Below are 16,289 nucleotides of genomic sequence, written 5' to 3'. Positions count from 1 at the left end.
GAGTGGGGATAGTAGAGGATAGGAAAGGCAGCAGAATACAACAGTCACTAATATGGCATTATGTAAAAATGTGAATGTGTAACTGATGTGATTCTGCAATTTGTATTTGGGGTAAAAATGGGAGTTCATAACTCACTTGAATCAAATGTGTGAAAGATGATATGTCATGAGCTTTGTAATGTTTTGAACAACCAATAAAAAAATTTGAAGGCAGCCTCATCAACAAAAAAAGAATAAATTCCTTCCTTTAATTTCCACACTGCACATAAATCAGACACCATCACATCATCTTTTAATCTTTATTACACTTATTCATTTACATGTACACCTTATCCAGTAAAGTGGAAATCAAGTATTGCCATTATAATGCAAACAAAAGTTAGTGCCGTAAATAAAAGTAGAAAGAAAAATATTCTCCAAATATTTTCAATCTACATGCTTGCTGGTGCTTGATTTCATGCAACCAAGAGAAATGTGCATGCATACACATATATGCATGTGCATGTGCATGTGTACACACACTCTGACCTTGGAAAATATCCTGCTAAACTTTTCCAGGACATACCCAGCCACCAAAACTTTTCTCCAAGTACTGAGCCACAGCCAGGGTAAGATGATCATTAAAGGGTCCAGCCACAACCTGGATGCCTACAGGAAGTCCTTTGGCATTCAAACCTAGTGGACACTGAGTCACAGGCAAACCAAGGGCATTGAAGACACCTAAAGAAAACAAACAGGGAAAACTTGAGTAGTCAACTTGTTTTAGAAAACTTATTTCACCCTTCATTTGGTCAATAATGAGAATAATAGCTATAGCATAATTTGGGTTGCCATCTGCTGATGACACATGTAGGGAGTTTGTGTGTAGTAAATTAATGAAGTATCACAGCAAACTCATGATAGGAGCAATATTAACCTTATTTACTGATAAGATGACTGAAGAGGAAAACATGCTCAAAGTTACTTTGTTAATAAAATGTTGTCTCATAACTGAACTCATAAATAAAATGTGAATGAGAGCACAAGGGTCTTCTCGGTATACTATTTCTAAATTGTACCCTCTGGTATTTTCAAAAAACATCAGAGTAAATGCTAGGGTAAGCTAATGTTTTCCCAGATATGTAATGTATTCTCAGATTTTACATTCATTTGTGAAGGTTTTGTAATATCAATTTGCATTAGTCATTTGTATTATGAATCTATACTGCAGAATAATTTACATAAACTAAGATTTCACTTTCAAATATAGAACTCAATAATTGTCAAAAAAACTTAGAGTATGATGCAATCATTACCATATCCTAAGATATTCATCCCCCAAATAACTTCTTACTAATTACCATTTCTGTACTACCCGAACTCTTAGCAAGCACTAATCTGTTTTTTATCTCTATTGATTTCATATTTTGGTTATTCCTAGCTCTCACTAACTCAATGCTAAAAGATTAACTCATGTGTTTTTCTAAATATTTTAAAGTTTTACCCTTTACATTTGGACATCTGATTCAGTTTAAATAAGGTTTTGCATATGCTTTGAGGTAGGGGTCCAACTTTATTATTAGCATCTGAATATCTAGTTTTCCCAGAATCATTTAGGTTTAAGATTATTATTTTTTCACTGAATTGTCTTGGAACCTGTATCAAAAATTGCAAGAACAGTAGAAATGGTAATTTCACAAGATGGAAGAATAGAATTCTCCAGCTTTAGTGCTTCTCAAGAAAACGCATGCAGCAAGTGTTCATGGATAAGAATATTTGTTAATATATCTAATATATTTGTAAATATATTAAAAGAGGCTGAGAAACTTGTTTGGACCACATAACTAAGAAAAGCCACATTAGACGCAAGAAGAATTGTTTCACTTTGACCACATCACCCCTCTATGAGGGGTCGGAAGAGTTGGAGAAAACTATTCAACTTCTTTCAATTCTCGAATTCTTCAAAGAAAGATAAAAATGTCTAAAATACTGAATAAAGATATAATTTCAAAAGCAACAGGAGAAAATGGCAGGTTATATTTAGAGGTAAACCAATTAGTATTTCAACTGATTCTCAACCTAGACCCTCAAAGTCAGGAGGGCTTGGAACAATGTATACCAAACCCTAAAAGAAAATAGGTGTCAATCAGGATTACTTTATTCAACAAAATTACCCATCAGAATTGAAGATGGAATAAAAACATTCCATAATAAATAAAAACTAAAAGAATTCATAACCACCAATATTTCACTACAAAAAATGGAATATTTAATGCAAACGATATAAAGACTAAACATGAAAACCAGCATAAGAATAAATCACACAGGAACAGTCAAATAAAGAAGAATAAAGCTTGATATAAATATTTAAAATAAATTAAAAGAAAAGAAAAATAAAAATTTCTCTATAATAACACTGAATGCAAATGGTCTAACCTCTTCAATCAACAGACATTAACTGTCATAGTGTATTAAAAACTAGACTCAATCATATATTGTTTATAATAGACTAACTTACATGCAAAAATATACATATACTGAAAAATAAAAAGATGAAAAAAAGATATGAAATGCACTTGGAAACCAAAATCAAGAAGGGGTAGCTACTCTCATATAAGACAAAGTGAACCTCAAATCAAAATTAATCAGAAGACAGAAAGAAGGTCACTTCATACTGGTTAAGGTAATTGTCAAATAAGTTATATTGCAAATATTTATACCCCAAGCATTGATGTACATACATATATAACAACAGCAACAACAAGAAAAACCTTCTCAATATGAGGAATCAAATAGACAAAAATACAATAACACTGTGATCTCAACACACCTGTCTCACCATTAGGTAATGGAAACATAAATCAAGATCTTCAGAGCTAAACAACACTATTACACAAATGGACCTAAAAGACGTCTATAGAATATTTCATACATCAACAACTAAATTAACTTTCTTCTCAGGAGCACATCAATTTTTCTCTAAAGTAGATCACATTTTATGGCACAAAACAAGTCTTAAAAATACAAAAAGGATAGATATAAATCTTTGAAATCTATTTGATCACAGTGGAATGAAATTAGATATAATGACAAGATAAAATCAGAAACAATTTTAAACCTGGATATTAAATAATACAATTTTAAATAAAGAATGGATCACAGAAAAAATCAGGGGACATTAAAAACTTAGAAATGTGACTTAACATGTTAAAATATCTGGGACTTTTTAAAGGCAGTTCTAAGAGAAAAGTTTATTTCACTGAGTTCCTACAATAAAAAAGTGGAAAGATCACAAATTAATAATCTAATGTTAAACCTCAAGATACCATAAAAATTCAAATATTCCACAATCAGTAGAAGAAGAAAATAATTAATATCAGAGCCTAAATAAATAAAATTGCAATGGAAAATTATACAAAGGATCAATAAAACAAAGTGTTGGTTCTTCGAAAAGATAAACAACATTGATACATCCTTAGCTAAACTAACCAAAATAAAAAAAATGTGAAGAAAAAGGAAATATCACCACAGACACACATTAAGTCCAGAGGATGTTTAGAAACTATTGTGAAAATTTGTATTTCAATAAAGTAGAAGATATTGACAAATTTCTGGATGCAAATGAGCTAAAAAGTTGAGCCATAAGGATAAAGAAAACTGAAATAGGCCAATATCAAGAAATGAAATTGAGGCAGCAATTGAAAGCCTTTCAATAAAGAAATGCCAAAGATCAGTAGGAGTTCTATCAAATCTTTAGAAAGAACAAATGCCAATCCCCCTCAAATTATTCCATGAAATATAAAGGGAGGGAAAACTGCCAAATTCACTCTAAGAAGCCAGTATCTCCCTCATACCAAAACCAAAGACACATCAAAGACAGAAAATATCAGAAAAATATAAAGGGGGGGAAACTGCCAAATTCACTCTATGAAGCCAGTATCTCCCTGATACCAAAACCAAAGACATGTCAAAGATAGAAATTCCTGATGGACAAATAAATAGAGTTCAGGATCAGAATTTCATGATTATCTCAATATATGCAAAAAAACTATTCTACAAATTTCAGCATCCATTTATGTTTAAAAGACTGGGGAAACTAGAGATAGAAGAAACTTATTTCAACAATGCAGAGGGTATATATGACATACCCCAGGTCAACAACACAGTGAATGAAGAAAAATTGAAAGCATTTCTTCTCAAATTGGGAACAAAAAATGATATTCATTTTCACCCCTCTAATTCAATTTCGTTCTTGAAACATTAGCCAAAACAATGAACCAAGAAAATAAAATTAATTAAAATAGGCAGAAGAGGTAGAATTATCTTTCCTGGTGACATGATAGCATATTTAGAAGACCCAAAAACTCAACCAGAAGACTTCTAGAGGTGGTAAAAATTTGATCAAAGTAACAGGGTACAAGATCAGCATTCATAAATCAATTTTTCTATATTCCAACAATGAATCTGTTGAGAAAAAATCAAGAAAACTATCCCATTCACAATAATCTCAAATTAAAAAAAAACAACTTACCAACCAAATAAAAACACCTTGGGAATAAATCTAACCAAGGAGGTGAAATATTTCTACAGTGAAAACTCCAGAACACTCTAGAAGAAAATTGCATAAGCTCTTAAAAGATGAAAAGACACCCCCATGTTCTTTGATAGGCAGAATTAATATTGTCAAAAATGGCCATACTACTAATAGGGCTATATAGATTAAATGAAATCCTCATCAAAATACCAATGGCGGGGCTGGGGTTGTGGCTCAGTGGTAATGTGCTCACCTAGCATGTGTGAGGCCCTGGGTTGGATCCTCAGCACCACATAAGAATGAAATAAAGATAATGTGTCCAACTACAATTAAAAATAAACATTAAAATTAAAAATATTTATATCAATGGCATTCATTATAGAACTGGAAAAATGAGTTCTAAAATTTATTTGGAAGACTAAGTGACCCAGAATAGCCAATGCAAGAAGAGCAATTCTGGAGGCATTATAATACCATACCTAAATTTGTACTACAGAGCCATAGTAATAAAAACAGCATGGCACTGGCACCAAAACAAACACGAAGTCAATGAAATAGAATAGAGCACACAGGGAGAAATAGCCCTAGACACTTTTTGATACTTGACAACAGTACTAGAAATATACATTGGGTAAAAGATTTTGTAATAAATGGTGCCAGGAAAACTGGCTATCAATATGTCGAAGAAAGAAACTCAACCCATATCTCTCACCCTGCACAAAAGTCAACTAAAAGTGGATCAAAAACCTAGGAATTACAACAGAATTTTTCTACAGGTATAATAAAATGTAAGATCAACACCCCAAGGTATTAGCATATGCACCAACATCCTTAATAAGACTCTTTTTTATTTGTTTTTTTAACGTGGTGCTGAGGATAGAACCTAGTACCTTGCACATGCTAGATCAATGCTCCACCACTGAGCCACAACCCCAGCCCCCTTAATAAGACTCTTGAAGAGCAAGAAATAACACCCAATATTATTAATTGTGATGGCATCAAATTAAAAAGGTTCTTCACAGCAAAGGAAACAATTAAGAATGTAAAGTGAGAGCCTACATACATAATGTGAGATTTTTGCCAGACAGGGCCTTAATACCAGAATATATAAAGAACTCAAAAAACTTAACACCAGATAATAAATAGGCCAATTAATAAATAGCAATAAAACTAAACAGACACTTCTCAAAAGAAGACATACAAATGAAATATATATATATATATATATATGTACATTTCAACATCTCTAGCAATCAGGGAAATTCAGATCAAAACTACATTGAGGGGCTGGGGTTGTAGCTCAGTGGTAGAACACTTGCCTAGCATGTATGAGCCACTAAGTTTGATTCTAGCACCACATAAAAATAAATAAATAAAGTAAAGGTATTGTGACTATAAAAAAAGCAGAAAAGAAAAACTATGTTGAGATTTCATCTCACTCTAGTGAGAATGGTGGATGAGAATGGTAAAGAGATATCCTACATTTTGGGAGCACATTTTTGACACACACATGTCAGACAGAGAACTAATCTCCAGGATATATAAATAACTCAAAAAACTTAACACCAAACAATAAACAAACAACCCAATCAATAAATAGGCCAATAAAATGAACAGATACTTCCAGAAGAAGATATACATTTGATCAACAGATATATGAAAAAATGTTCAACATCTCTAATAATTAGAGAAATACAAATCAAAACTACTCTAAGATTTCATTTCATGCCAGTCAGAATGGCAATTATCAAGAATGCAGACAACAGGGCTGGGGTTGTAGCTCAGTGGTAGAGCACTTGCCTCTCATGTGTGAGACCTTGGGTTCAATCCCCAGCACCATATAAAAATAAACAAATAAATATATTTTAAAAAAGAATGCAGACAACAATAAATGTTAGCGAAGATGTGCAGGAAAACTAAAAATCCTACATTGCTGGTGAGTCTGCAAATTGGTGTAACTAATCTGGAAAGCAGTGTGGAGATTCCTTAAAAACTTGGAATGGAACAACCATTTGATCCAGCTATCCCACTCCTCAGTTCATACCTAAAGGACTTAAAATCAGCATAGTATTATAATGCAGCCATATCAGTGTTTATAGCAGCTCAATTCACAATAGCTAACCTGTGGAACTAACTTAGATGCCCTTTAATAGATGAATGAATAAAGAAATTGTGGTATATATACCCAATGGAATGATACTCACCATTAAAAGAGAATAAAATTATGGTATTTTCAGGCAAATGGATGCAGTTGGAGAATATTGTGTTAAGCAAAGTAAGCCAACGCTAAAAAAACAAAGGCCAAATATTGTCTCTGATGAGTGGATGCTGATCCATAATGGAGGGGCATGGAAAAAATGGGGCAACCTTGATTGGGGAAAAGGGGAAGGAGGGGTGAAGAGGTGGCATGGGGGCAGGAAAGATGGTGGAATGAGATGGACATCATTACCCTTGGTACATGTATGACTGCAAATATGATGAAATGCTACATCATGTACAACCAGAGAAATAAAAAGTTGTGCTGCTATTGTGTACAATGAATCAAAATGCATTTTGCTGTAATACATACCTAATTACAATAAATAAATTAATTGCTAATAAAAATAAATAAGCAATATAATGTGTTACATTGGAGGTGAAGTAGGAAAAAACAATAATAAATAATGGCAAGCTGTGGAAAAATGTACATTCTTACATTGTTGATGGGACTGCAAATTAGTACAACCACTCTATAAAGAATTATAGAAATGGCTAATAAAACTAGCAATGGAACCAACATATAACTCAAATATCCCACTCCTCCATGTATATCTAAAATTTCCAAAATTGGCATACTGTGTGGATGCAGACACATCAATGTTTATAGCAGCACAATTCATAGTAGCTAAGCTATGAAACCTATCTAGGTGCCCATCAACAGATGAATGGATAAAAAAAATCACACACACACACACACACACACACACAATGGAGTATTATTCAATCATAAATAGGAATGAAAATATTGTGTGTTCTGGTAAATGGATGGAACTGGAGAATATCATGCCAAGTGAAATAGGGCAATCCCAGAAATTCAATATTTGAATGTTTTCTGTGACATGTGAAAGTTAGATCAAAAATAGGGGAAGAAAATAAAAAGAAAAAGTGGGGGAGTCCAAGAAAATAGAAAAGACATCAGTGCAGCACATAAAGGGAATTGTAGGGGGGAAGGAGGGAAAGGAAAAGGGAAGAATAGTGGAATGAATCTTACCTACATTTCCTATGTACATATAGGAATAAACCACATTGAATCTCCTCTTTATGTATGTTCTTGAGGATGCAATTTTGTATAGTTTTGTATATCAAAAATAAGGAGTGGAACTACCATATGACCCAGCTATCCCACTCCTCAGCATTTGTCCACAAGAACTAAAATCAGACTAGTATATTGTTACAGTAACATCAATATTCATAGCACCACAATTCACAAGAACCAAGTTATGGAACTTGTCCAGATGCCCATCAACAGATGAACTGATATAGAAAATGTGACATGACTTATATATTTATGTGTGATATATATGTAATGCATCTATATATCATATATATATACACACAATATATCACATATATGTGATATATGGACAATAACATTTTCATATATATATATACATATTTATATGTATGAGTTTTACTCAGACTTAAAGAAAAATGAAATATACATTTGCTGGTAAGTGAAGAGAACTGAAGAACATCATGCTAAGTGAAATACCACAGTGAATCTCTACACCAAGTATATCCATGAGACACTAATTTAAAAAATTATGTATATTTCAGAAAGATTAGAGATAGGAGAGTGGGGGAGGAAGGAGAGGGAAAAGTGCTAGGGGCTGAATTAGAACAAATTATATTCCATGCTTTTGTAATTATGTCAAAATAATTGTTATATATAACAAAATAAAATAAATAATAAAAACTAAGGAAAAAAATAAAGTGGTCAGGAACCTTTTGAAAATAGGCAATCAATGTAATAGAGAAAGGGGAGAGAGGAAGTGGGGTGGGAAATGAGGAAAGGGAGAAACAGTAATGAAATTGTCCAAACTATCCTATGTCCATACATGAAGATATCACAGTGAATTTCACCTTCATGTGTATCTATAAAACATTAATTTTAAAAAACTATAAATAAATAGAAGAAAGGCAAATAGAAGAAAGAAAAGAGGGGGATAGAGGATGAACGGGAAATGGGAAGTACTGCCCACTTGATTGGAGCAAAGTATATTCCATTTTGAGAGCCATCCATGGGCTGTGTGTGGACTACATCAGCATCACAGCCTAGTGAATAGGACAATATGGTGTCTGGGAATTTTCAGTGGACATTTACTCTGGCTAAGATTGCCCAGACACATTGTGAGCCCTATTCCAACTATGCCTAGTCCCACCCACACAGCATTAGAGATGGGTTGACCTGCTACAACCACCCAGCCATACAGCCTCTCAGAGGTGGGTGTGATCTGCCAAGATGCCAATCAACTTGCTGACTGCAAGACACCATGAAATAAGTTTCCATCACTGAAATTTTATCCTTGCCTTTGATGTACCCCCTTAAATAAACCACAGGAGCCATTTTCTAATTGTCTAGCTCTAACTCCTCTTTAGAGTGGACCTATCAGGTACTCCCTTGTTTAGAACTAAATCCAACTTTGTCTTTTGTTCTTCACTAATTATTCTATACTTTAATTTCTTAGGTTAGTTACATCCTCCTGAGCAGAAAGAACCCCCTAATGAGGTGCCGGATGCCTCCCTATATTCCATAGTTTCATGATTACATCAAAGTGAACTCCAATATCATGTATAAGTCACTAATAAAATAATAAAGAAGACTGGCAAGAATTATGGCGTATCATTGATATAATTAGCCATGGGCTGAGGTTGTAGCTCAGTGGTAGAGCACTTGCCTACCATATGTGTGGCATTGGGTTTGATTCTCAGTACCACATATAACTAAATAAAATAAAGGTCTGTTGACAACTAAAAATATTTTGAAAAAAGATAATTAGCCTTGATAAATAAAATTACTGAAATGGAAGGTTGAGAACAAAAGCATATGAGGAAATAATATTAAAGAAAGTAGACTCTCATTATTTCTTTTTCAATCGTAATGAAAGTTTAAACAGAGAAACCAAAAAAAATTAAAATGTGGTATTGTGTGTTTGTTGACACAAAATCTTATATAGAAAACTAAAGGTTCAATCAAAAAATATTAAAATTGATATGTGAATTCAGGACAGTTGCAGGTTAAAAAAATCAATATACAAAAATCAGTACCACTCATGGGGCACTGAGTTCGATCCTCAGTACCACATAAAGCAATAAATATTAAAAAAGGAAATTAAGAAAATACTACCACTTACAATAGAACTAAACAATCAAGGCCATGAAAGACATGCATATGATGGAATATTTATGAACAAAATTCACGAAAACACTGATGGAAATATATTTTGTATTAATGAATTGTAGGAATTAACATTGTAAAAAAGTCTATATTAAGTAAAGTGAAAATAAAATGTCCATCATGAATCCAATTCCATTTTTTCACATAAATAGAAAAAAAAATCTTAAATTTCTATGATACCATAAAAGAACCCAAAGTTCCAAATAAATCTTGAATAAAAAGAAAAAAGTGCTGGAAGAATCACATCCCACAATTCCAATATATTCTAAATGACTGTAATAAAAACAGATAGCCACTGGTATAAAAACGTAAATATTGAAGAATGGAACAGAATGCAGTCACAAGTTAATGGTCAATTTATGATCATTTGATTTTTGAAAAAAAAATTGCCAATAATACAAAATTGGAAAAAGTCTTTTCAATAAATATTGTTGGGCCAACTGGATATACAGTTGTCAAACAAGAAATTCAAAATGAAACATACACACACACACACACACACACACACACACACATAGTAATGTAAAACTACTAGAAGAAATCACAGAAAAATTCTCCACAACATTGCTCTGTGAAATTATCTTTTTTTGTTTGTTTATTTTTGGTTTTGGATATAATCCCAAAAGGACAGGTAATAAAACAAAAAATAGATGAAGGGATTACATCCAACTAAGGCACTTCAGCACAACAATGGAAATAATTAGCCAAGTAAAGAGACAATTTACAGAGTGTGAGAAATATTTCTTTTTTTTTAATGTTGGTTATTCAAAACATTACATAGTTCTTGACATATCATATTTCACATTTTGATTCAAGCGGGTTATGAACTCCCATTTTACCCCGTATACAGCTTGCAGAATCACATCAGTTACACTTCATTGCTTTACATATTGATAAACTCATGTCTGTTGTATTCTGCTGCCTTTCCTATCCTCTACTGTCCCCCCTCCCCTCCCCTCCCCTCCCCTCTTCTCTCTCTACCCCCACTACTGTAATTCATTCCTCCCCATTGTACTGTTTTTCCCTTTCCCCTCACTTCCTCTTGTATGTAATTTTGTATAACCCTGAGGGTCTCCTTCCATTTCCATGCAATTTCCCTTCTCTCTCCCTTTCCCTCCCACCTCTCATCCTTTTTTAATGTTGGTCTTCTTCTCGTGCTCTTCTTCCCTAGTCTGTTCTTAGTTACTCTCCTTATATCAAAGGAGACATTTGGCATTTGTTTTTTAGGGCTTGGCTAGCTTCGCTTAGCATAATCTGCTCTAATGCCATCCATTTCCCACCAAATTCTATGATTTTGTCATTTTTTACTGCAGAGTAATACTCCATTGTGTATAAATGCCACATTTTTTTATCCATTCGTCTATTGAAGGGCATCTAGGTTGATTCCACAGTCTTGCTATTGTGAATTGTGCTGCTATGAACATCGATGTAGCAGTGTCCCTGTAGCATGCTCTTTTTAGGTCTTTAGGGAATAGACCGAGAAGGGGAATAGCTGGGTCAAATGGTGGTTCCATTCCCAGCTTTCCAAGAAATCTCCATACCACTTTCCAAATTGGCTGCACCAATTTGCAGTCCCACCAACAATGTACAAGTGTACCCTTTCCCCCACAACCTTGCCAGGACTTATTGTTGTTCGACTTCATAATGGCTGCCAATCTTACCGGAGTGAGATGGTATCTTAGGGTGGTTTTGATTTGCATTTCTCTGACTGCTAGAGATGGTGAGCATTTTTTCATGTACTTATTGATTGATTGTATGTCCTCCTCTGAGAAGTGTCTATTCAAGTCCTTGGCCCATTTGTTGATTGGGTTATTTGTTATCTTATTGTCTAATTTTCTGAGTTCTTTATATATTCTGGATATTAGGGCTCTATCTGAAGTGTGAGGAGTAAAGATTTGTTCCCATGATGTAGGCTCCCTATTTACCTCTCTTATTGTTTCTTTTGCTGAGAAAAAACTTTTTAGTTTAAGTAAGTCCCATTTGTTGATTCTAAATGTTAACTCTTGTGCTATGGGTGTCCTATTGAGGAATTTGGAGCCCGACCCCACAGCATGTAGGTCGTAGCCAACTTTTTCTTCTATCAGATGCCGTGTCTCTGATTTGATATCAAGCTCCTTGATCCATTTTGAGTTAACTTTTGTGCTTGGCGAGAGAAAGGGATTCAGATTCATTTTGTTGCATATGGATTTCCAGTTTTCCCAGCACCATTTGTTGAAGATGGTATCCTTCCTCCATTGCATGCTTTTAGCCCCTTTATCAAATATAAGGAAGTTGTAGTTTTGTGGGTGGGTTTCTGTGTCCTCTATTCTGTACCATTGGTCCACCCGCCTGTTTTGGTACCAGTACCATGCTGTTTTTGTTACTATTGCTCTGTAGTATAGTTTGAGATCTGGAATCGCTATACCACCTGATTCACACTTCCTGCTTAGCATTGTTTTTGCTATTCTGGGTCTTTTATTCTTCCATATGAATTTCATGATTGCTTTCTCCATTTCTACAAGAAATGCCGTTGGGATTTTGATTGGCATTGCATTAAACCTATAGAGAACTTTTGGTAATATCGCCATTTTGATGATGTTAGTTCTGCCTATCCATGAACAGGGTATGTTTTTCCATCTTCTAAGGTCTTCTTCAATTTCTCTTTTTAGGGTTCTGTAGTTTTCATTGTATAAGTCTTTCACCTCTTTTGTTAGGTTGATTCCCAAGTATTTTATTCTTTTTGAGGATATTGTGAACGGCGTGGTTGTCCTCGTTTCCATTTCAGAGGATTTGTCGCTGATATACAGGAATGCCTTTGATTTATGCATGTTGATTTTATAACCTGCCACTTTGCTGAATTCATTTATTATCTCTAATAGTTTCTTTGTAGACCCTTTTGGGTCTGCTAGGTATAGAATCATGTCATCTGCAAATAGTGATAATTTAAGTTCTTCTTTTCCTATTTTTATGCCTTTAATTTCTTTCGTCTGTCTAATTGCTCTAGCCAGTGTTTCGAGAACTATGTTGAACAGAAGTGGTGAAAGAGGGCATCCCTGTCTTGTTCCAGATCTTAGAGGGAATGCCTTCAATTTTTCTCCATTCAGAATGATGCTAGCCTGAGGCTTAGCATAAATTGCTTTTACAATGTTGAGGTATGTTCCTGTTATCCCTAGTTTTTCAAGAGTTTTGAACATAAAGGGATGCTGTACTTTGTCGAATGCTTTTTCCGCATCTATCGAGATGATCATATGGTTCTTATTTTTAAGTCTATTGATGTGGTGAATAACATTTATTGATTTCCGTATATTGAACCAACCTTGCATACCAGGGATGAATCCTACTTGATCATGGTGCACAATTTTTTTGATATGTTTTTGTATCCGATTCGCCAGAATTTTATTGAGGATTTTTGCATCTAGGTTCATTAGAGATATTGGTCTGTAGTTTTCTTTCTTTGAAGTGTCTTTGTCTGGTTTCGGAATCAGGGTGATGTTAGCCTCGTAGAATGAATTTGGTAGTTCTCCCTCTTTTTCTATTTCCTGAAATAGCTTGAAAAGTATTGGTGTTAGTTCCTCTTTAAAGGTTTTGTAAAACTCTGCTGTATACCCATCCGGTCCTGGGCTTTTCTTAGATGGTAATCTTTTGATGGTTTCTTCTATTTCCTCAATTGATATTGGTCTGTTTAGGTTGTCTATATCCTCCTGACTCAATCTGGGCAGATTATATGACTTAAGAAATTTATCGATGCCTTCACTATCCTCTATTTTATTGGAGTATAAGGATTCAAAATAATTTCTGATTATCTTCTGTATTTCTGAAGTGTCTGTTGTGATATTGCCTCTTTCATCCCGTATGCTGGTAATTTGAGTTCTCTCTCTTCTTCTCTTCGTTAGCATGGCTAAGGGTCTGTCAATTTTATTTATTTTTTCAAAGAACCAACTTTTAGTTTTGTCAATTTTTTCAATTGTTTCTTTTGTATCGATTTCATTAATTTCAGCTCTGATTTTAACTATTTCTTGCCTTCTACTTCTTTTGCTATTGTTTTGCTCTTCTTTTTCTAGGATTTTGAGATGAAGTATGAGATCATTTATTTGTTGGTTTTTTCTTTTTTTAAGGAATGCACTCCAAGCAATGAATTTTCCTCTTAGAACTGCTTTCAATGGGTCCCATAGATTCCGATATGTTGTGTCTGTGTTTTCATTTAACTCTAAGAATTTTTTAATTTCCTCCTTGATGTCTTCTAAAACCCATTGATCATTCAGTAACCTATTGTTCATTCTCCAAGTGATGCATGATTTTTCCTTCCTTCTTTTATCGTTGATTTTCAGTTTCATTCCATTGTGATCAGATAAGATGCATGGTATTATCTCTACACCTTTATATTGACTAAGAGTTTCCCTGTGACATAATATATGATCTATTTTTGAGAAGGATCCATGTGCTGCTGAGAAAAAAGTGTAGCTGCTTGATGTTGGGTGGTATATTCTATATGTGTCAATTAAGTCTAGGTTGTTAATTGTATTATTGAGTTCTATAGTTTCCTTATTCAGCTTTTGTTTGGAAGATCTGTCCAGTGGTGAGAGAGGTGTGTTAAAGTCTCCCATGATTATTGTATGGTGGTCTATTAGATTCTTGAACTTGAGAAGAGTTTGCTTGATGAACATAGCAGCCCCGTTGTTTGGGGCATATATATTTATGATTGTTATGTCTTGTTGGTGTATGGTTCCCTTGAGCAGTATGTAGTGTCCCTCTTTATCCCTTTTGATTAACTTTGGCTTGAAATCTATTTTATTTGATATGAGTATGGACACTCCTGCTTGTTTCCGCAGTCCATATGAGTGATATGATTTTTCCCAACCTTTCACCTTCAGTCTATGTATATCTTTTCCTATCAAATGCGTCTCCTGCAGGCAGCATATTGTTGGTTCTTGTTTTCTGATCCATTCAACTAGCCTGTGTCTCTTAATTGGTGAGTTTAAGCCATTAACATTTAGGGTTATTATTGAGATATGGTTTGTTCTTCCAGCCATAGTTTGTTTATTAATGCTATTAAACCTGATTTGTTTTCCTCTTTGATTATTTTCCCCCCTTTACTGTCCTACCTCCCACTGTTGGTTTTCATTGTTGTTTTCCATTTCCTCTTCCTGTAGTGTTTTGCCAAGGATTTTTTGAAGAGATGGTTTTCTAGCTGCAAATTCTTTTAACTTTTGTTTGTCTTGGAATGTTTTAATTTCATCTTCCATCCTGAAGCTTAATTTCGCGGGATACCCGATTCTTGGTTGGAATCCATTTTCTTTTAGCGTTTGAAATATGTTATTCCAGGATCTTCTAGCTTTTAGACTCTGTGTTGAGAGATCAGCTGTTATCCTGATTGGTTTACCCCTAAATGTAATCTGCTTCCTTTCCCTTGTAGCTTTTAAAATTCTCTCCTTATTCTGTATGTTGGACATCTTCATTATAATGTGTCTAGGTGTGGATCTCTTATGATTTTGCACATTCGGCGTCCTGTAGGCTTCTAGGATTTGGGATTCTGTCTCATTCTTCAAGTCTGGGAAGTTTTCTTGTATTATTTCACTGAATAGATTGCTTAATCCTTTGGTTTGGAGCTCTGTGCCTTCCTGTATCCCAATGACACTTAAGTTTGGTCTTTTGATATTATCCCATAGCTCTTGAATGTTCTGCTCATGGTTTCTTAGTAGACTTGCTGAGCTATCTATGTTCTTTTCAAGTTGAAATACTCTGTCTTCATTGTCTGATGTTCTATCTTCTAAGTGATCCACTCTGCTGGTAGTATTCTCAATTGAGTTATTAAGTTGGTTTATTGCTTCCTGCATTTCTAGTATTTCTATTTGTTTGTTTTTTATTACCTCTATCTCCCTGTGAAATTGATCTTTTACTTCCTGGATTTGTTTGTCAATGTGATCTGTCATTGTCTGATTTTGCTGTCTCATGTCTTCCTTGAGACTCCAGATCATCTGAAGCATGTATGTCCTGAGCTCTCTATCTGACATTCCATCTGTTGCAGCTATTACCTCTTCTAAAGTTGAGTTGACCTGCATTGCCTGCGGTCCTTTCTTTCCTTGTCGTTTCATACTGCTGGCGTTTCTTTCTGCTTGGTGAAATTGTTGTGTCTTTGATATTTTCCCTCTATTTTTTTATATTGCTCTTGTATAGTTGAAAAATCACCCTTGCAGGGCAGGTAGTGGCTGTGATTCTCCTCCAATTAGTGTGATCCGTCTACCATGCTGGCAGGCCCTAGGTCTGCTTTGCTGGTCGGTCAAAGGTCCACCTACCCAGCAGGCGCCAGGGGCACCTGTGTCACTCCATAGGTTGCTGGGCCTAACCTCCCGATGGGTTGCA

The 16,289-nt window shown here is 34.5% G+C and overlaps 1 protein-coding gene across 1 annotated transcript in view; it reads right to left on the bottom strand.

Moving 5' to 3' along the window:
• Positions 1-544: 544 nt before the first annotated feature.
• Faah2 (fatty acid amide hydrolase 2) overlaps positions 545-16,289 on the bottom strand; it is a 154,659-nt gene continuing 138,914 nt past the window's right edge. Inside the window, exon 11 of the mRNA XM_077793646.1 lies at positions 545-720. Within this exon, the coding sequence (XP_077649772.1) occupies positions 545-720 (176 nt within the window). The remainder of the gene's footprint in view (positions 721-16,289) is intronic.

The sequence above is a fragment of the Urocitellus parryii genome, chromosome X, assembly GCF_045843805.1.
Source record: "Urocitellus parryii isolate mUroPar1 chromosome X, mUroPar1.hap1, whole genome shotgun sequence".
Taxonomy (NCBI): domain Eukaryota; kingdom Metazoa; phylum Chordata; class Mammalia; order Rodentia; family Sciuridae; genus Urocitellus; species Urocitellus parryii.
This window is presented reverse-complemented; position numbering and strand designations above follow the sequence as displayed.